Source organism: Grampus griseus (assembly GCF_964374135.1).
Source record: "Grampus griseus genome assembly, chromosome: 18".
NCBI lineage: Eukaryota > Metazoa > Chordata > Mammalia > Artiodactyla > Delphinidae > Grampus > Grampus griseus.
The window spans coordinates 78703892-78726100 of record NC_139012.1 but is presented as its reverse complement, the minus strand read 5'-3'; the positions used below and the strand labels follow the sequence as shown (position 1 = coordinate 78726100).

Below are 22209 nucleotides of genomic sequence, written 5' to 3'. Positions count from 1 at the left end.
AAAAAAGAAAGAAAGAATGCAAATATGTCATTTTCAGACAAAATAACAAGCAATACAGTTCCTTGTTAAGGGAAAAAAGGAAAAAACCCACAACACTTACAAATATGGTACTTGAATTTCAAATACTTTTTCCTTCTCTATAATGACTTTTGGTATATACATGGCCTAGGATGGCTGAGAATTTGAGAGAAAAGGAACTTATGAATCATCTTGAGCATATATTCTCATTTAAATTTAAATGCAGGTAAAAACTGCATTATGTGTTGGGTCTTCTTTGATTTAAGACACAACAGAATACGTAACCTGTACTAGAAATCTTTGAAGATATGGCTAATAAATATAAATTCATATGATTCTTTACTTCACAAACTCATTTTCATTTTGAAAGAAAAAGAGTGATTCTTATTTTCTATGAATCATCTTTTTTTTCTCATTCAAATATATGCCTCAACTCTCCTTCACCCTTATAAAAAACATGACAAATAAAATATTTCATGTAATCAAGATATTCTGAGTTTTAATTCTTAAGGCTCATAATGTCATAATATACTATATTCTCTGAATCATTTAATCAGAGAGACAATCACAGGTTCCATAATTCCTGAGACGTGCATTTTATAAACTACCTTGAAAATATTGGAAGTAGCCAATATTTCTTTTCATCACCAAAGACTTGTCTCCAATTTTTACTGCATCCAAGCGAGAAACCGTTTCCATCAGGTCCATATGAAAATGTGGGTGCACGGAATGATTCTGTTACAGATATATATTACAAAAAAGAAGAGTTAACCTATTCGAAAATTATAGGAGGGAAGGAAAGTACCAATTTTTTTTCTTTTTAAACTCTTTTGGGAAAAAATATAACCTCTTGAATATTTCATCACCCTTATAAAATGAAAATGTCAAAATAATTATGTGATATTAAGGAAAATCGACTGAAGAATGTTCAATACACCTTAGCCTTTTCCTTTCTTTTTTTTTTTTTAAAGATATTCTATCTCTTGCAACTTCACTCATTCATTATGTATCAACTTCCTACTACGTGCCTATGGCAAAGCACCAGGTTTTGGGATCCCAAGGTAAAGCAGATGAAATTCTGACCAGAGAACCCAGTCTAACAAACGTCTATCAGAATGACAGTGTGATAGAGATACAGGCGGGGTGGTGGCCAAGGAAGGTGAAATATGCAGGAGGTGACGCCTGAGCTCGATCCTGAGCTATGAATAATAACAAGTGAGGAAGCTGATGGGGGCCAGAACCTAGGATCTCTGTTTAAAGAAAGAATGCATTGCGGAATGTTTTATAAGCTATGGATAAGAAGGAGCCAGGGAGAGACGGATTGGGAAAGGTTGATGACACAGAAAAGTGAAGTAAAAACTGATGGAAGAAAGTTCTAGAAGAAATGGGATGGCCTTTAGAAAAGTTCTAAAGATTAGATAGATACCAGATAGAGACAGATACCAGAAAAGACATCGTGTCTGCAGAAGTTAGAAAGAGGGTGACAGTGATGGGTTTGAAAGTAGGAATGTTTGTGTTAGGTTATAAAGGTGAGACGATAAGAATTTACTTGTGGCAACTTCTAATTTTTCTATGAAGCGTTCACAAAATAGGTAAGGAAAATAGGGAGGATGATGAAAGTCTGGAATACCTATTGTGGGTAATAAGGTGGCAAACCTGATCAGAAACACGTGACATTACTACCAAATAGAGCTGAGGGTCTAAGTGAGGTCTGAGGCTTTGAATCTGTAGTTGTGACCACCTCTGTGGGAGCGAGACGGCCTTCACCAGCTCTCTCCAGCCCCATCGCACTGGGAGAAGAACGCATCGCTGGAATAACCTGGGTCAGGGGCTGGCAAAGGCGTTATGGGAGAAGAGGCACTTAGGGGCGTGTGTGATGCGAGGGTGCTGCTGGGAGCTTGGGGGCATTTATTAAAGGATCTAGAATGGAAAAGGGTGAGAAACAAAACCAGAAGGGAAAGGAACGTGGGAGAAAAGTGGTGGAGTGTGGAGGACTCAGTAAGCTAAAAAGGGCGCACACTGGAACACGGAAAGGGAGAGCTGAACGGATAAAGACTGTGGTCAGAGAATGGAAACTTCAAGGTGAAAATGTGAGGCCTCTTCAGTTTCAAGTGATGAAAGGTTCAGTGTTTGGGTACAGGAATGACTGGCTATCAGGATCAAAGAGACCAACCAGCCTTTCTGGGGTGACAGCAGCAGTTTGAATGTATTAATAGAAACTCTGTAACATGAGAAATGATTCAAGGTAGGGCGGTGACAGCTATGAGGAAGGTACAAGTGATGCCCCAAAGGACATCTGGAAGCAGCAGTGGAGAGCTGGGTAACACCAGGGTGTGTGGGGAGTGGTGTGTTAGGGGAAGGTTTTTCAAAGTGTGGGTTTAAACATCTGAATAGGCTGTAAAATCAATTCAGTGCTTTGAAACCAGCATTTCTTTTTAAAGAACTGGAACAGAAAATATTAGAGTATTTTGGACAGAGTAGACATTAATGATGTTTTACGAAGATTCTGCTTATTCTACTTACATAATTTTATACATGTGTGTGCATGCACTAGGTAGTGATATGAAATGATGCATTTCTTACCGGAGTCACTGGTAAAAACGTTTGAAAAGGATTGTTTTTAAGAGAACAATGTGTTTCCCAGGAAGCACTCACCTCTCAGACACCTACAGGGTTTGGGTGGGAAACAAATGAAGCAGGGTGGGAACCGAGGCCAATTAAATGCTCGTGGCCACCGAAGCAGTCAGCCACTACTGAGCTCCTACCGAATGACACCAGGTGGGAAAAGAGGGCCACCAGAGTCGTCAGTTTTGAAAAGAAGAAATCTCCTTTTCTGTGAGAAATCTCTCAGTGTCCAGCTGCTTGGGAGGTCTGAAGAGCTAGGCTTTGCATGTGGGCTGCCTTCTATGACCTCGGGTTAAAGGTGAAGAGATGACAGGATATTCTGTGACGATGATAAATTAATTGACATGAGGAAGCTTATTCACATGGGAAGGGATGAAAGCATGGGAAGTGGAGGAGAAGCAACAGCAGAGTGAGCTGGGAAAGGCGGGGCACCGCACCCTTACCCTGGAAGCCGTCATATTTTACAGGACTCCGAAGACACGAGATTAAAGTGATCCAAATATAAAAGTACCTAAGAATCTCCCTACAGCGTCTGCATCTTTCTATGTTAAAATATGTCCAACTCTCCTTTAGACAGCAGGGAGTGTTTAACTTTCTTTGGAAACACTGTGACAGATCCCCATTTTCTTAGCCAATACCTCAATATTCCAGTTATGGCTGGTGTTGCTGTTTACATGCCAATGGCTTAGTCTGAGCGCCACACCACTGTTGTTTAAGGAGTGTGTGTCAGGCTTCCCTGGTGGCGCAGTGGTTGAGAGTCTGCCAGTCGATGCAGGGGACACGGGTTCGTGCCCCGGTCCGGGAAGATCCATATGCCGCGGAGCGGCTGGGCCCGTGAGCCATGACCGCTGAGCCTGCGCGTCCGGAGCCTGTGCTCCGCAACGGGAGAGGCCACAGCAGTGAGAGGCCCGCGTACCGCAAAAAAAAAAAAAAAAAAAAAAAAAAAAAAGTGTGTGTCCAATTATTGGAATACCTTACTGAATTCTTCCCCAATATTTTCATTTTAAAAAAATGAGCAAAAAAGGGACATAAGTGCTAACATTAGTGATACAACAAATGCAGGAAACAGCTTTTATTAAAATTTATAAAATATAGTCAGTTCTCTACTTTTATATACAACACACTACTGAAAAATTATAGAAAAGTCAATCTTACTTCCTCAACCTTCTCAAAATTATGAACCTTTACATTTATTAAACAGCCATTGTTCCTATCCAGTCCAAGTTAATTTTAATACAGAATTATTTTATCTTTATCATCTTTTGTCCTTCTCTAGATTTCATGTTCATCTGTGTCCATTTTCCTAAATAATTACGCTTTATTTTAACCTACTTACCTATGGTTGTTCTGTTTTTTCCAACTAGCCAGCAGTGGTAGCTGAGAAGTGACAATACGCTGATGAAGAACATTGTCGACACAAAGAACAGAAAAAGTATGTGGAATTTTGCACGTGTATCTGAGAGTTCATTCTGAGGAAGGAAAAAAGAAGACTTACTTTTCAGAAGAGTCAACCTCCAAAATATACTCTTACAAATTTGGTTCTTCCTGAACATTGCTGAATTTGCCAAAAAATTACCAGATATGAGAAGTAATAAAATAAATTAGGTAATACATCCAAAAGCAACATTTCCCAAAGCAGAGAATTGGTATTATCAGAGGGGCTTGCTTACATAACATGTCAGAAAGAGTCACTTTAAAAACCACTCTTGGGCGTCCCTGGTGGCGCAGTGGTTGAGAGTCCGCCTGCCGATGCAGGGGACGCGGGTTCGTGCCCCGGTTCGGGAGGATCCCACATGCCGCGGAGCGGCTGGGCCCGTGAGCCATGGCCGCTGAGCCTGCGCGTCCGGAGCCTGTGCTCCGCAACGGGAGAGGCCACAACAGTGAGAGGCCCGTGTACCACACACACACACACACAAAAAAGTAAAAAACTGCTCTTAAATTTTAGCAATAGTTTCAGTAATAAAATAAAAAGATGGACATTTTTACCCAACGTTTTTCTTTTGTACTTTATACACATATTCAAGCTTTCCCCAACATCCAGGATACACGAGGGTTTTCTCCATCTACGCTACTATTTGCTTGTTTTAATTATATAACCAGAAACTAATTGTGATAAATTTATTTTTGGATTTCCCTAGTCTCTGTCTTCGGAACACCACTGCACACAGTCATCCCTTCAGCTGCTTCCATTCCTACCTCTTTAATCCTTTCTCCTTTCCTACAGAGCCTGTTTTGGTAATTACCGATTTTGGTATGTCAATTTGCCACGAGGCACTAGTGAACGAAAACAGCTTCTGTTACCCATTCTAATGGCTAGATTCATTTCAACAGAAGCAAAGTGTTAACCCAGAAGCAGTCAGTCTCTAGCATGAGGATTAGAAGGAAGCCTTTACGCATTCGCTCTCACGACAAAGCCGCACAGCCAGCCACAGCCTCACACAAGAGCTGCTCCTGCTTGATTTAAACACTGTTTACAGGCTAACAGGACGGTTTTTAGCATTAGGTGATTCTGACATCTATCTTCTCCTCTTCTCTTCCAGAGTAGCCGCAATACCTTTTAAATACATCAAGTGATTCTTCTATCTCCCCATCTTGTGAAACAAATGAGTACTATACATACTCACTATCAATGTCACAAAAAAGATGGCAAGAATATCATGGCAATGATGTATTTTTTTTTAAATTTATTTAATTTATTTATTTTTGGCTGCGTTGGGTCTTCGTTGCTGCGTGCGGGCTTTCTCTAGTTGTGGAGAGCAGGGGCTACTCTTCGTTGTGGTGCGCGGGCTTCTCATTGCAGTGGCTTCTCTTGTTGCAGAGCACGGGCTGTAGGCGTGTGGGCTTCCGTAGTTGCGGCACATGCGCTCAGTAGTTGTGGCTCGCGGGCTCTAGAGCGCAGGCTCAGTAGTTGTGGCACACGGGCTTAGTTGCTCCGTGGCACGTGGGATCTTCCCAGACCAGGGCTCGAACCCGTGTCCCCTGCATTGGCAGGTGGATTCTCAACCACTGTGCCACCAGGGAGGCCTGCAATGACGTATTTTACCTCTGGACAACTCTGTAGATTTCCTGTGGCAAAGCTTGTATAAATAGAGACAACGCATTAAGAAACCACTTTTTATACAAAACTATCCTGCGCACTATTGTTATAAACCTTTCATGTTTGGAAGGACCACTAAGACGTGGCTCTCTAAAGGCCATCAACGACGTTTCCTCAAAAACCACAAAAGAACATTCTGCTCTCCAAGCACATTTAGGGTACACTTTACACACCTTTCCACAAAGTTTTTAAAACAGAGACTTGTATCTAGGAAAGCATAAAATTGATTTTTTTAGCAAACAGCTTTTTAAAAGCTTCGGATGAGTAGTTTCTAAAAGCTAGATCTAGTAATTTCTCACCTGCCTCAATGGTACTGCAGTAGCCTTCCAAGGGGTGCCGTCTCCTCCCCTCCGGTCTACTTTCCACAAAGCAGCCAGAGGGACCCTTTATAAGGCCGATGGCGTTACCCCCTGCTCCCCATTCCACGGCCCTTGCAACGCCCGCAAAGACCCTGCATCTCTGGCCGCCTCCTGGACCCGTTCCCCCTGCTCATCTAGGCCAGCCTTGCCAGCGGCCTGGCATGGTGCTCCTCTGGGCCTTTACGCTAAAGGTCAGATGTCTCCTCTGTTTGAAACACTCTTCTCTCAGGTATCCACTAAGTCCCGTCAAGTCTTTGCTCAGCTTTCTTACTGAGGCCTACCACAATCACGCTTAAAAAACTTCAGATGTAATTGACATATAATGCTATTTTAGTTCCAGGAGTTCAACATAATGATTCCATATATGTCTAAATGGCAAAATGATCACTACAGTAAGTCTAGTTAACATCCATCACCACACAGAGTCACAAAACCTTTTTTCTCGTGAGGAGATCTTTCAAGACCTACCCTTAGACACTTTCAAATATACTTATTAGCCACAGTCACCATGTCGTACATTACAGCCCCAGGCTTATTCTGCCACCTTCTCCCACTTCGCCCATCCCCCACCCCCCACCTCTGACAACCACCAAAATGTTCTTTGTATCTATGGGGTTTTTTTTTATTCCACATAAAAGTTAGATAATATGGTATTTGTTTTTCTCTGTCTGACTTTATTCCCTTATGATAATGCCCTCAAGGTCCATCTGAGTTGTCAAAAACGGCAAGATTTCCTTCTTGTTCTATGGCAGAATTTATACCATTTATGCAACGGTATAAATTCCGTTGCATATTTATACCACAATTTCTTCATCCACCAATGTAAACTTAAGAGTGTTTTCATGTCTTGGCTGTCATAAACAATGCTGCAATGAACACAGGGATGCAGATATCTTTTTGAGTTAGTGTTTTCCTTTCTTTTGGATATACTCCCAGCAGTGGAATTCCTGGATTGTATAATAGTTCTAATTTTAATTTTTTGAGGACTCTCCGTACCATTCTCCATAATGGCCGCGCTAATTTACACTCCCACCAACAGCACACAAGGGCTCTCTTTTCTCCACATCCTTGCCAAAACTTGTTATTTCTTGTCTTTTTGGTAATGGCCATTCTGACAGGTGTGAGGTGGTACCCTGCCGTGGTCTGGTTTGCACTTCCCTGATGATTAGTGATGCTGAGCATCTTTGCAGGTGTCTGTTGGCCATCTGCATGTCTTCACTGGAAAAATGTCTATTCAGATCTTCTGACCATTTTTTTTGGTTGTTGTTGTTGTTTTTGTTTTTGTTTTTTTGGTGGTACGCGGGCCTCTCACTGCTGCGGCCTCTCCCTTTGCGGAGCACAGGCTCCGGACACACAGGCTCAGCGGCCATGGCTCACGGGCCCAGCCGCTCCGCGGCATGTGGGATCTTCCCGGACCGGAGCACGAACCTGTGTCCCCTGCATCGGCAGGCAGACTCTCAACCACTGCGCCACCAGGGAAGCCCCTGACCATTTTTTAATCAGATTGTTTTGTTTTTGCTATTAAGTTGTATGAGTTCTTTATATATTTTGAATATTACTCCTTATCAGATACACAATTTTCAAATATTTTCTTCCATTTAGCAGGCTGCCTTTTCATTTTGTTAATGATTTCCTTTTCTGTGCAGAAGCTTCTAGTGTGACATGGTCCCACTTGTTTAGTTTTGCTTTTGTGGCTTTTGCATTTGATGTCAAATCCAAAAACTCATCGCCAAGGCTGATGTCAAGGAGCTTACCACCTGTATTTTCTTCTAGATTTACGATTTCAGGTCTCATGTTCAAGTCTCTAGTCCATTTGGAATTGATCTTTGTCTATGATGTAGGATTGAGGTTCAGTTTCACTCTTTTGCATGTGGCTGCCCAGGTTTCCCAGCATCCTTTACTGAAGAGACTGTCCTTTCCCCATTGTACCTTCTTGGCTCCTTGTCATAAATTAACTGACCGTATGTGCATGGATTGATCTCTGTGCTCTCTTATTCTGTTCCACTGATCTATGTGTCTGTTTTTATTCCAATAACATACTGTTTTGATTACTACAGATGTGTGATATAATTTGAAACCAGGAAGTGAGATGCCTCTGGCGTTGTTCTTTTCCTTCAAGCCTGCTTTGGTTATTTGGCTCTTTTGTGGTTCTACGCGCATTTTAGGATTGTTCTATTTCTGTGGAAAATGGCATTGGAATTTTGATGGGGACGGCACTGACTCCGTAGACTGCTTTGGGTAGTATGGACATTTTAAACAATATGAATTCTTCCAATCCATAATCACAGATTATTTTTTTCTAACAGTTTTTTTGCAGACTCTACGATTTTCTAATATGTCACTTGAAAACAGAGACAGTTTTACTTCTTCCTTTCCTATCTGGATGCATTTTATTTCTTTTACTTGCCTAACTGTCCTGGCTGCCTAAGACTTTCGATACTATGTTGAATAAAAGTGGCAAGAATGGGCAACCTTGTCTTGTTCCTGATATTAGAGGAAAAGCTTTCAGCTTTTCACCACTGAGTATGATGTTAGCTGTAGGCTTGTCAATATATGGCCTTTATTAAGCTGAGGTGCATTCCCTCTATACCCATTTTGTTGACAGTTTTTATCATAAATGGATGCTGAATTTTGACAAATGCTTTTTCTGCATCTATTGAGATGATGATACAATTTTTATCCTTCATTCTGTTAATGTGGTGTATCACGTTGACTGATGTGCAGATGTTGAACCATCCTTGCCTCCCTGGAATAAATCCCACTTGATCATAGTGTATGGTCCTTTTAATGTATTGTTGAATTTGGTTTGCTAATATTTTGTTGAGGATTTTTAAATCTATGTTCATCAGGGATACTGGCCTGTAATTTTCTTGTGGTGACCTTGTTTGGTTTTACTATTGGGGTAACACTGACCTTATAAAGTGAATCTGGAAGTGTTCTCTCTTCCATTTTTGGGAAGTCTGAGAAGGACAGGTGTTAACTCTTCACCTGTGAAGCCACCTGGTCTGGGACTTTTGTTTGTTGGGACGTTTTTGATTACTTATTCAATCTCCTTACTATTAATGAGTCTGTTCAGATTTTCTATTTCTTCATGATTCAGTCTTGGTAGGTTGTATGTTTCTAGGAATTTATCCATTTTTTCTAGGTTATCCAATTAACTGGCATATAATTGTTCATAGAAATCTCTTTGATCCTTTGTATTTATCAGTTGTAATGTCTCTCTCTCTTTTTTTTTAATATTTATTTTTGGCTGTGTTGGATCTTTGTTGCTGTGCACTGGATTTCTCTAGGTTCTCTAGTTGCACCACCAGGAAAGCCCTAAGAGCTGGTTTCTTGTAAAGATAAACAGAATAGACAGGCCTTTCCCTTGTCTCACCAAGAAAAAAAGAGAAGACTCAAAATCAGAAATGAAAGAGGACTTCCCTGGTGGCACAGTGGTTAAGAATCTGCCTGCCAATGCAGGGGACATGGGTTCGATCCCTGGTCCGTGAAGATCCCACATACCGTGGAGCAACTAAGCCCGTGCGCTGCAACTACTGAGCCTATGCTCTAGAGCCCCCGAGCCACAACTCCTGAGCCCGCGTGCCACAACTACTGAAGCCCACACACCTAGAGCCCGTGCTCCACACAAGAGAAGCCACCGCAATGAGAAGCCTGTGCACCCACAAGGAGGAGTAGCCCCCGTTCACCACAACTAGAGAAAGCCTGCGTGCAACAACAAAGACCCAACTCAGCCAAAAATAGACAAAACAAAACCCCCAAAAAACAGCTCTTAGTTTCACTCATCTTTTTAGTTTCTGTTCCATTTATTTTCACTCTGATCTTTATTTCCTTCCTTTTAGCGCTTTTTAAAAAATTTTAATCTTGGCTGCTCTGCAGGGCATGTGGGATCTTAGTTCCCCAGTCAGGGACTGAACTCAAGCCCCCTGCAATGGCAGCATGGAGTCTTAACCACTGGACCACCAGGGAAGCCCCTAACTTCAGGCTTTTTTCTTTTTCTAGTTCCTTGAAGTGTAAAATTAGGTTACTTGAGATCTTTCTTACTTCTTAACACAGGTTTATCTCTATGAACTTCCCTCTTAGAACTGCTTCTGCTGCATCCCATATGTTTTGTTATGTTGTATTTCCATTTTCATTTGTCTCAAGATATTTTTTGATTCCTTCTTTCATCCATTGGTTGTTCAGTTGCATGTTTAATCTAAACATATTTGTGAATTTTCCAGTTTTTTTTCTTGGAATTGATTTCTAGTTTCATATCACTGTAATTAAAAAAGATGCTTGCTATGATTTCAATATTCTTAAATTTGCAAGACTTGTTTTGTGACCTAACATGTAACCTATCATGGAGGACGTTCCATATGCACTTGAGAAAAACGTGTATTCTGTTGCTTTTGGATGAAGTGTTCTGTATAAATTTGTTAAGTCCATTTGGACTAAAGTGTCATTTAAGTCCAATGTTTCTTTATTTCATTTCTGTCTAGATGATTCATCCACTGATGAAAGTGGGGTATTAAAGTCCCTTACTATTATTGTCTTGCTCTCTATTTCTCCCTTTACTTCTGTTAATATCTACTTTATATATTTAGGTGCTCCTTTGTTGGGTGCATAAATGTTCTTTTTTTTTTTCCCCTGTGCCGTGTGGCATGTGGGATCTTGGTTCCCTGACCAGGGATCGAACCCATGCCCCCTGCATTGGAAGCGTGGAGTCTTAACCACTGGAACGCCAGAGAAATCCCGCATAAATATTCTTATCTCGGATATCCACTAAGTTCCTTCAAGTCTTGCTCAAATTTAATCTTCTTATGGAGGTCTGCCACGATCACTCTCTTTAGTGCTATAACCTGCGCCCGTCACACCTCCCTCCCCACACACTTGCTAAATCCCTTACTCTGCTCTACTTGTTCTTCACAGCATTTACTTTCTAATATACAATATAATTTACTTATTTATGATGTTTATTATTTGTTTCCCCTTTCTCAAAAGTACATTCTACAAAGACAGAGCTCTTGGTCTCTTCTGTATATTGATATATCCCAAGTGCCTAGAACATATGTGCCTGGCACATAGTAATGGTTGAAGAATGGAGAAAAAAGTAGACTTTAGTTTATTAGTCTTTCCTTACTCATGATGACTCAAAAATTTTGTTGTTGTTGTTTGTTTATTATTATTTTTGCCTGCGTTGGGTCTGTTGCTGCGCGCGGGCTTTCTCTAGTTGCGACGAGCAGGGGCTACTCTTTGTGGTATGCGGGCTTCTCAATGCAGTGACTTCTCTTATTGTGGAGCATGGGCTCTAGGCATGCGGGCTTCAGTAGTTGTGGTGCGCAGGCTTCAGTAGTTGTGGCTCGGGGGCTCTAGAGCACAGGCTCAGTAGTTGTGGCACATGGGCTTAGTTGCTCCGCAGCATGTGGGATCTTCCCAGACCAGGGCTAGAACCCGTGTCCCCTACACTGGCAGGCGGATTCTCAACCACTGCGCCACCAGGGAAGCCCTCAAAAAGTTTTAAAATATTTATATTTTAATTAATAAATCATCACATGCAAACATAAGTTTCTGATAAAGAAATGGGAAATTCTACAATTTGGACTTCTTTCATCTGGCACAGATTCACCTTCATTTATTATTTTAAAAGAATCTTTGGCTGTGCTGCACAGTTTGCAGGATCTTAGTTCCCAAACCAGGGACTGAACCCTGGGCCACAACAGTGAAAGCAGCGGTCCTAACCACTGGACCTCCAGGGAATTCCCTCCTCTTCATTTAAGTAGGACCACTGAGTGTGGTGAAGTAGGCTGCACGCTGAACAAAGCTGCCCGACTAGGGGGCAACAGGGGCTGAAACTCATTAGGCTGGTACCACACGGAACTGAGGTGCTCGTTTCTAATACGCACAAAGGGCCTGCAAGTGCTAGCATACCCTGGTTTTAAATACCCAAGCTTTAAAAGTCTAATGATGTTTTAATGAAAATCCTTCCAAAATGTATTAGACATTTCCTGGAAAATTAATTCTGTTTGATGACTCAAGTATCTGGATGTCGGAAGAGAAAGATCTAAGTTAAAATTTTGGCTTCCTATACTACTAAGTATGTGACCTTGTTAGTTACCTAACTTTTGCAACCTCAGTTTCCAACTCTGAAAGCTGGAATAATAGTAGCTCCTTCTGCACTCATTATACTTTCTTCCTTTCTGTATTCTTGATGCTCTTGCATCTGGAGCCTTGCTGACTGGGGAGAGAGTGCCTCTCCCAGGGCCATCCAATTCTTACCGAGATAGCAAGGAATGTACCTCTCATATACAAACTAATCAATCCAGAGCCCATACTCCAAAACACCTCCTTTCTCTGGCTCTCACACTCTAGGGGGACAGCCTGCATCCTCGGAGACCACTGAAATTATTCAGACTAGTTAACCCTAAGTGCATCTACCCTGCCTCACCATGCTTTCCCACGGGCCCTGCGCCTTCTGCTTCCTAAGCAACTCTGGTGCTTCCCTGTGTGGCCCTGCACGGGGTGGCATGAACCCTCCCTTGGAACTGTGAGTAACAAACTATCTTTTCAATGGTTATCATCTCCTGATCTGTCAGCTTCACCATACCTGAAGAAAAATAAAACCTACATTTTAAAATACCTTCATAGGGACTTCCCTGGCGGCGCAATGGTTTTGCAACACAGCCAAAAATAAATAAATAAATAAATAAAATAAAATAAAATACCTTCATAGGATTTTTAGGAAGAGTAAATACAAAAGTACCTTTAACCACAATAACCCCCACCTTCAAAATCAAAGATTTAAATGGAGGGAGGAAAAAAAAACACAATAAAAATGCCAGAAGAAAAGCTGGGTAAATATCTGTATAAACTTACAGTGAACAGAATAAAGCCAGAAATCGTAATTTAAAAGTACTGCCTTAAAAATATAAAATTTTGATTTAGTAAAAACAAAAGCAAACAGGGTTACAAGACATCGATCAAAATTGTGGAAAAACTCACAATTTGCAACTCACAACAGAAAAAGTATTAATATCTCCAGAGACAGGAAACAGATTAGTGGTTACCTGGGGCTGGGGATTTCACTTTTATTACTGTAAAACTGCATTGAGTCTCATCATCTGAAATAAAAGTAATTACTTCCCTAAAACTGATACTATGGTTCGAAACAGTTTGGATTACTAAAAGAAGCTCACTATATCCTATTTAATATTCATTTATTTACAAACATGTATATATGAAGGTAAATTTTAACCCCAACTGTCTTCTGAGCCATTATAAACTCTAACTAGTAAAATTAAGTATGTCTACTTATAATAAAGAATGAAGGAATTATTTATGAAATAGCATCTTAAAAAGCCCTAAATATATGTTTTAAGATAGAAAAAAAGACTTACCGTCCAAAATTTTATAAAGTACTGTAAAACTGTTGTAGCCACGAAAAGGCAATATAATAGAGAGTACAATAGAAACAGCAGGAAGAATTTGTAATTAGAAAATCCCACACAGTTATTCACCCTAGAAGAATAAAGAAAATCACACTGTAAAAATAAGACAAACTCACAGAAACAAACACTAGAATGGTGTTTGCCAGGGGCTGAGGGGAGGGGAGTGGGGAGTGTTTAATGGGTACCGAGTTTCAGTTTTGCAAGATGAAAAAGTTCTGGACACTGGTTGCAAAACAATGTGAACATACTTAACACTGCTGAACTGTACACTTAAAAATGGCTAAGACGGGGCTTCCCTGGTGGCGCAGTGGTTGAGAGTCCGCCTGCCGATGCAGGGGACGCGGGTTCGTGCCCCGGTCCAGGAAGATCCCACATGCCGCGGAGCAGCTAGGCCCGTGAGCCGTGGCCGCTGAGCCTGCGAGCCGGAGCCTGTGCTCCGCAACGGGAGAGGCCACAACAGTGAGAGGCCCACGTACCGCAAAAAAAAAAAAAAAAAAGGCTAAGACGGCAAATTTAATGTTTTTTTTTTTACCATAATAATAACAAATAGGACAGATGAAAAAACTTAAAATCACTATAACTAGAAAATGGGTCATTTGGGAAGTAGAGAGCAAGTGTCTTAATTATGGATGTGTGTTTTAAATAAATTCTGTAAGGAATTTGGAATTTCAATGTTAATTCTTAGTAGACAATTATTTGGGTTAATAACATCAGAATGTATTTTTAAAGGAAAACATGTAGCAGAAACATAAAACTAGATCAATCTTGATATCTATGAGTAATTAAATTAACCTTCAACATTTAGGAATGCTGAGGTAAATCACTCCAAGTACCCCCCTCCCACCTCTCCAGCCCCACGTCATTTCCTCTGTGGTTTACACGTACCAAGGGCAGTGGTGATCCATCTTAAGAACACACCTAAGAAACAAACGAGCATAAGAAAATCCACGTAGAAAAATTTCCCTGATTCTAATTTCTGATAATTTTTGTTTTTTACTTAAAATTTTCTCTTCAGCAATACATCTTAGAAAAACCAACCCTGTAGACATTAGGTTAGAGACCATTTCTGTTATTTCCACAAATACTTTCGTAGGTAAGAAGTAATGACTTTTCACACTGAGAAATCAGCTGAGCATAGCCAGCTGACTTGGACCACATCAAACAACATTTTAATATACAGATGTGGTGCATATAGCACTTGGTACATTAACTAGATCTAGTTTACAAAGTCAGCTGAGGAAAGTAAAATGAAAGTTATTTCAAACGTGCAAGTGATAAAACTTTAGAAGCAAATATTGTTAAAATATTAACACTGATGGGCTTGTAGGTGGTTATTTTTTTTCCACAGATTTTATACAATTCTATCCCATGTATAAGAACCACTGTACTTTTATAATCAGAAAAAGAAAAACCCCAAATTTGCCTCCCCACCAGTATACGTAATGTATATTTGCATAAAGTTAGACAAGGGATCATTTCAAGTAATACAACAAATAAGTAAACTGATACCCAAAAGGTTAAACGACTTGTCTCACTCGAGTTCAAGGACTCACTGGAATTCCCATACTAGGGGTCTTTCTTTCAACACACTACCTTCTCACAAGAGCATAAGGGATAAAATCTTTGAAATTTTTGGGGGAACAACTTCAGAGGTGGTAACTGAAAGTAATAATGGGACTTCTCTGGTGGTCCAGTGGTTAAGACTCCATGCTCCCAATGCAGGGGACCAGGGTTCGATCCCTAGTCAGGGAACTAGATCCTACACGCCACAACTAAAGATCCTGTGTGCTGCAACTAAGAGCCAGTGCAGCCAAATAAATACATAAGTAAATATCAAAAAAAGAAAGTAATATTTTTGTGGATTGTTAGGTTTTAATACCAACATTAATAATAAAAACAAGAAAAGTGCCATGATGGTCTTTTTAATCCAGGAATTAAAGTTATCTTTCTCAAGGGGGGGGTATTACTTACTTGGTCATCAATACTACATTAAGCATATGCACAAGAAGTACACATACTTAAAAAAAATTCTAACAACTGGTACAGGAACTGTTATCAAAGATTACTTCAAAGTATATTCTAGCTTACATACATATTTATGTTAGCTCTGCATACAGAGCAAATAATGGGAGAGGATGCAGTGCCTTTGCTAAGTTCCTTCACTTTCTGCTCTCCCATCTCCAGTTCCAGTACTGGGGTTAAATGAAAGCCAAAGAGAAACACTTACATGTCACATGCTGAGCAGTGATGCGCACGGTCAGGCTTAATCAGCTGACATCTTTCACAGTATCTGATGGCTACATTTAAGAATTAAAAGGAAGTTGTTGAAGAACGTATGTTTAGAGTTGAGTTCACTTGACTATAAAATTTGCTTTCATTTCTTAGAAACAACTCTAGGAAACTGACAACTAATAATTTTAAAATAATACCAAAGTTCATTGGAGAGTTTATGAAATCCAAATGTCGAGAGGCAGAAGGGAACCTCAGAAATGTAGCTGGCCCAGCAACGTTCAGATGAATAAGGAGATCCAAGGAAATAAGGAACTGGTATAAAGTCAGACATGTAGTTTAGTGGCAAAACTCAGATACACTAAGACCTAAATCAAGTATCTTCTCCTACTGTACCATGATGTCTGTAGTAAAATATCAAAACAAACGTTCTCAATCATCTCCCACCCCATCCCAGATAAATAGCAAAATTGCAAACATACTATTGCGAAAGAACTCTAAACTTCTTCCCAGTGAATTCTAATATATACAGTTTGTATTTTCATTCATTCAAAACACAATGAGCACCTACTAGGGGCCAGATATTGCTCTTGGCATAAATCCCCGCCTTCACGGAACTCACGCTCTAGTGGAAAAGACGGGGAGTAAAAACCAAGGTAAGGTGACAAAATAAGTCGTATATTAGTGATAGGTGCTGACAGGAAACATAAAGCAGGGAAGGGGAGTTGGGGTAATGTAATTTTAGAGTCATTTGAGAAAACTGAAACTGAAAGAAGGGAGCTGGTCAGTCACACAGATCTGTGGGAAAAGAGGAATCTGAGGAGACGGCACAGGCCTCGGGTGGGAGGGTGCTCAGGGTGCACGAACAGCGAGGGGCCGGTGTGCTTGGAGCAGAGGGGAAAGGAGGAGGACACAAGGCAGGGTCAGAGAAGCTGCATCAGGTAAGGCTTGCTCTCCCCACTCCGCTCAAGTACTCTGAGAGAAAAGAAGCCAACTGGAGGGGACTTCCTGGCGGTCCAGTGGTTAGGACTCCATGCTCCCAACGCAGGGGTGCGGGTTCAATCCCTGGTCGGGGAACGAGGATCCCGCATGCCACACAGCACAGACAAAAACAAAAAGCCAACTGAACGAAGAGCTCCACCAGAACCTGCAGAACATTCAGAACCTGAGGTTCTGGTTTTTGAAATCTAAGTAAGTGACAAACCAGTTCTTTGAGATTTATGAGGGAAATGTCCCAAGACTTCACAAATCAAGAATTCTTTAAAACCATTATTTTGGATGAATAGAGAATAATAAAATTACAGTGAGATACTAACCTTCTTCCATATCGTGGCCTCCAAAGCAAACAAATGCTTCTTGGCAACAAGACAAATGACTACGGGTCTTTCGCTAGAGCTGAAACGTTCACAGATTTAGAGCATCTGACTAATACATACTCTGCGGGATCTACTGTAAGTGCGGTAGACTTCTGGGGGTATCCGCCTGGTCTACAGGCCACTCTCTTTCCAGGAAAGGATTTCAGACCCCTTTTCTACCTGGACTGTGTGAACCCACCCACCTCCCCCTTCTGGTCCACGCTCTCTCCTACGAATCAGGGCTGAGGGGCAGTGAGCTGTATCTCACGGGGTGGAACTGAGTAACACACGATGGCCGCGCTTCGCCACGTGGATGGGATAAGAAAGGGAGAATCATTTTAAGGGCGACAGTGTAGGAAGTGAGCAGATGCCAGGGAGCAGCAGGGACAGCTGCAGGAGCCCCTCTGGCCCCCGGGTCTCAGCTCCAGTCCCTTCTTGCACTCCTGCCCTCAGGGCACAGGAGACACCCACCACTTTCTTACACCACCCCGTACGTTATGGTAGTTTCTTTTGGAGGGAAGGGGGAGTTAAAAAGCTTACGCTGTTGTCTGTTACTTGTGATCATTAGGGCTAACAGACATAGTAACAGCAGAGAAAACAGGTTCAAATAAAAATTTAAATTAAACATACCCTCTAAAAAGTAGATGGACCATGTCATGTTAGTGTTTTTGGAAAAGAATTTGGCCATATCTATAAAAGCGTAAGGCATGAACACTCTCTGCCCGGGATCTCTGCCGCTAGAAAATTTATTCTATAGACATGCTCTCACCACAACATGGTTTCAATAACAAAGCACTAGGAATAACGAATTATGAAGGTAGTTAAGCATTTTATGATACACTACACAGACTTTAACAAGAATTCTCCATACAAAATAGACACATACCCTAAACTGGAAGAGTGCAAACATATTAAGTGGAAAAAAGCAAACTGCAGAATAGTTTGATATACAGCATGTTTCATATCTCTGAGGGGGGAGAAGCATATATGTATTTTTCTATTTACACATCCCAATACAATGCATCCACCTTCAGACTTGAATTAACATATATAAGAGAGACACAAAGTGTTATTTTGAAGCAGTGTTAGCAGTTACACCTGTTAGAAGGCAGCTACCCAGGTAACCAAATCTGTACTGGTTAATACCTATCCACTCTCATTGTTAAAATGTTAATTGATTGTATATAAGTTTTGCAATATTCTGTTATATATAAAAAATTTCTGCAAGGATATACAAGAAGCATGGCAACCTCTGGGGAGTAGTGCCAGGTAAGGGGCAGACACTTCTCATTTGGTATCCTTAAAACAATATTTTTAAATCATGTTCCTGTATTACTTTTATAATTTAAACCAAACTTCAAGATGAAGGGAATTTATACAAATATCCCCTTATCAAATGAATAACGTGTACCTTACTGAGGGCCTTCTGTAGTACCTTGGCTAGACTGGACACTAGGGAAGTGAACCCATACAAGGTAGGAAAAGCAGAGCAGGTAAAAAGGACCTGAGAGGTCTTCTAACTCAACCTCTCATTTTTCAGGTTAGAAACACCCCAAAACCTAAAGAGAAAACAAGTGGTTTGCCCAAGATTATCTCCCTCTCTCTCTAAACGAGTGGTCAGATCGGGATCAGAAGCTCGGTGTCTTATTTCCTTTTCCTCTACATTTCCTCCACTCAAAATTCTGCCGTTGCTCTGAGATGAGATGAAACGAAACAGACTTTTCAAGAAGCCTTTTTAAGGGTCTTGATGACTGAGTAGATAGAAGAACTGAAGTAAAAGCAGCTGTCCAAGAAAACTGCGGTTTCTAGGAGGGGTGGCCAGAAGAGTGATGCTGCCAGTGCCAGAAACAAGCTTGATGCTGGCGGGTGGAGGGAGTAGGTGGGTATGGGAGGGGGGTTAGGTTGTTTTTCTTTCTTTCGTTCATTCATTCAACAAATACTCAGTCTCTACCCTGTGACAAACACTGCTCCATGCTGAGAATATAAAGTTGAACAAGACAGACTTCCCTCCTGCCCCCATGGTGTTAGGTTTTGCTCCACTTGAATTGGGATAACAGGTCACTCAGGTACAGCTATCCTTCGGAAGGTGGGGATACGAGAATGGAGCTCTAGTGGGCGCACATGCCAAGGGGAGTGCCAAAGCCCCGACCAGGGCCCTGGGGGAGGGCAAGGCAGCCTCGTCCCTCTGAAGGCGCAGCTGCAGTCCACCCCTCTGCCTGACAACAAGAAAGGGTCTGGGCAGCAAGCGCATGCTCGTGTGACAACATCCCTCAATCTGCTAGTTCACAGTAAGGAAAGATAACTCAGTCTGACAACTATTAAAGAAAACAAATCGTCTGAGACACAGTGAACCAACGATCACAATATTGTGGTGTCAGAGTTCCATGGTTAAAAACAGCTGAAGGAACAGTACAAAAAGAATTGGGACGAGGCGCCCTTGTGAAGTGGGGTTAAAAAAATGTAGGAGGAAGAATAAACATTCAAAGATGCAGAAACAACTAGGATGGGAAAGCACGAAGAAGAAAGTTTTTCCAAAGAAGAAAGTTTTTCAAGCAGTTAGAATGAAAAGCCACCGAACTTGGTTAGGAAGAATGAAAGCCAGCTGCCTGGAATCTGCTGGGAAGGAAAAGAGGCCCAGGGTACAGACGACTTATGGGGGACCCACCACGGTCAAAGGGAAGAGAAAATAGAATGGTAGTTGGAACACGTAAGAACCAAATTTTTGTTGTTGTTGTTGTTGTTTTTCTGCGATACACGGGCCTCTCACTGCCGCGGCCTCTCCCGTCGCGGAGCACAGGCTCCGGACGCGCAAGCCCAGCGGCCATGGCTCACGGGCCCAGCCACTCCGCGGCACGCGGGATCCTCCCGGACCGGGGCACGAACCCGCGTCCCCTGCATCGGCAGGCGGACTCCCAACCACTGCGCCACCAGGGAAGCCCCTTGTTGTTGTTTTTAAGAGGAGATACACTTTGAAGTATACCTGAAAGCAGAGGGAAGAAATGGGTTGGAAATTATTAAGTAAAGAAGATTTTTAGGAGCAAACTGTGGGAGAAGGGAAGAAAGAGGTCAGCAATCTTTATGCAAGTTTAATAAAGGACAAGAATGCAGACCCCAAGAAGGAAGCGAGGTCCTGAGGGACAGCCAAGTGCGTGCAGGTGCAGGGCGGCCCCCGAGCCTGGAAGCAGCTGGGGCTCTGCCGCCATATTTCACACTCGTTCTCTCCTACTTACTAGCTTGTGACCTTGGGTCAGTAACTCACTTTCTGAAAGCCTCAATTTCCTCTTTTGTAAATGCAAATAGTATCAAGCGCAAAGGACTACTGTGCAGATCAAAAAAAATATGGAACATATCAAATTCCCAGTAAAGCAGTTACTATCGTTACAATAATGTTATTGTTTTTGATAAAACACAAAGTGAGACTCTAGGATGGGAAAAATCAGTGAAGGGGAGAAAACTACGGAGATCTTTCAAGTGTATAAGCAGCCATTATGGAGAACACCCAGGAACAGATTCATCCCACAAACGCCTCCTGGGGGCCTGGGGGGTGACGCACTGGCTGTGTTAGGGCCGTGGACGGAGATCCCAGTGCCAGAGCCTCAGAACAGAGTCAAGGAGGGAGGAGCACAGACAACCAGCAGACGGCGACCTGCGATCTACAAAGCAAGAGTGTGAGAAGTTCAGAGAAGATTTCAAAAATCTCTTCTTGCTTAAGTGAATAGAAATGGTTGAAGAGAGCTGGACAGTGAATTAAAACTTTAAAGTAGATTTAGGGAGGAGAAAACTATCATTCTAGGAAGAGGAAAAGACATAAAAATAAAAGGTGGGGAAGGACAGAGTTTTAGCGGAGTTGACACAGGGAAATGGAGCGGGAGAAAGCTAAAGAGAAACACTGGCTGTATCCAGACTGTGGAGGGCGGAGGTTTAGAAAGACTCATTTTGCTTCCTTAATAGACGAGATGTCCACGTGGTTCAAAAAAGCACAAAAAGGAGCGCAGTGACAGCCCCCACGCCCCTCCACGAAGGCAGCTCCGTCCCTTTCACTAATCTCTGGTCTAAGAAAGATCCACTTTCTATAACATGTGGTTCTGTAATTTCATTTTTTAAAGAATGCATGATATTATTTCTATAATAAGGAAAAAAGAAGAAAAACCTCCAATGTTCTTTGGGATTCTAAGCAGTAGAAATGCAGTATAAAACGGTGCTCAAGGGCAGGGGCTCTGTCTGCAGTCAGAAGATAAGGTGTAAATCACAGACCTTGCCACTTGGGACGTCAGGGCCCTCCCTGTGTCGCACTTCTTTGTCTCTAATGTGGGGATAAGTGCTGCACTGTCTCCGAGGGGCGTAAATAATCACCATGAAGTGCTCAGCAAAATTCTCCTGCACTACTCAACAGAGGAAGGGCATTTTTCAGAGTAGTGGAAAGCCATTAAAATTAATGAAAGGTAATAAAGCTTTAAAGGCAAAGACTTTACGTTAGCAGCTTTTAACTCTTTGGGGCATAGGTACTGCTCTGGAAATCAAAAGAATGGGTTACTTCAAAAAGTACCCCAAATTTTGTGTTTAATCTCACGGTTTCATTAATTCTCTGAAATCTTGGGACTTTGGGTTAAAAACACCTAGGGAATTTCCTGGCGGTCCAGTGGTTAGGACTCTGCGCTTCCACTGCAGGGCACATGGGTTCGATCGCCTGTCAGGGAATTAAGATCCCGCATGCCCTGCAGCACGGCCAAAAAAAAAAAAAAAAAATCTAATCTACATAACTGCAGCTACTAACAACTGTTGTAAACTAAACATTTTATAATTGTATATAAAAAGGGATTATTTTAAATTAGCTCTCGGACTTCCCTGGTGGTGCCGCGGTTAAGAATCTGCCTGCCATTGCAGGGGACACGGGTTGGAGCCCTGGTCCGGGAAGGTCCCACATGCCGTGGAGCAACTAAGCCCGTGCACCACAACTACTGAGCCTGCGCTCTAAAGCCCGCGAGCCACAGCTACTGAGCCCACTTGCCGCAACTACTGAAGCCCACGTGCCTAGAGCCCGTGCTCCGCAACAAGAGAAGCCACCGCAATGAGAAGCCTGCACACCTCAACAAAGAGTA

The 22209-nt window shown here is 41.9% G+C and overlaps 1 protein-coding gene across 3 annotated transcripts in view; it reads right to left on the bottom strand.

Annotated features, from left to right (window-relative positions):
• The window catches only part of ZDHHC20 (zDHHC palmitoyltransferase 20), a 73245-nt gene that overhangs the window by 11569 nt on the left and 39467 nt on the right, over positions 1-22209 (bottom strand). For all 3 annotated transcript variants that reach the window (XM_082675755.1, XM_082675756.1, XM_082675757.1), the window contains exons 5-9: positions 15754-15823; positions 14412-14444; positions 13476-13596; positions 3980-4112; positions 627-753 (exon numbers count right to left, since the gene is read on the bottom strand). In XM_082675755.1, coding sequence (XP_082531881.1) covers positions 627-753; positions 3980-4112; positions 13476-13596; positions 14412-14444; positions 15754-15823 — 484 coding nt within the window. The remainder of the gene's footprint in view (positions 1-626; positions 754-3979; positions 4113-13475; positions 13597-14411; positions 14445-15753; positions 15824-22209) is intronic.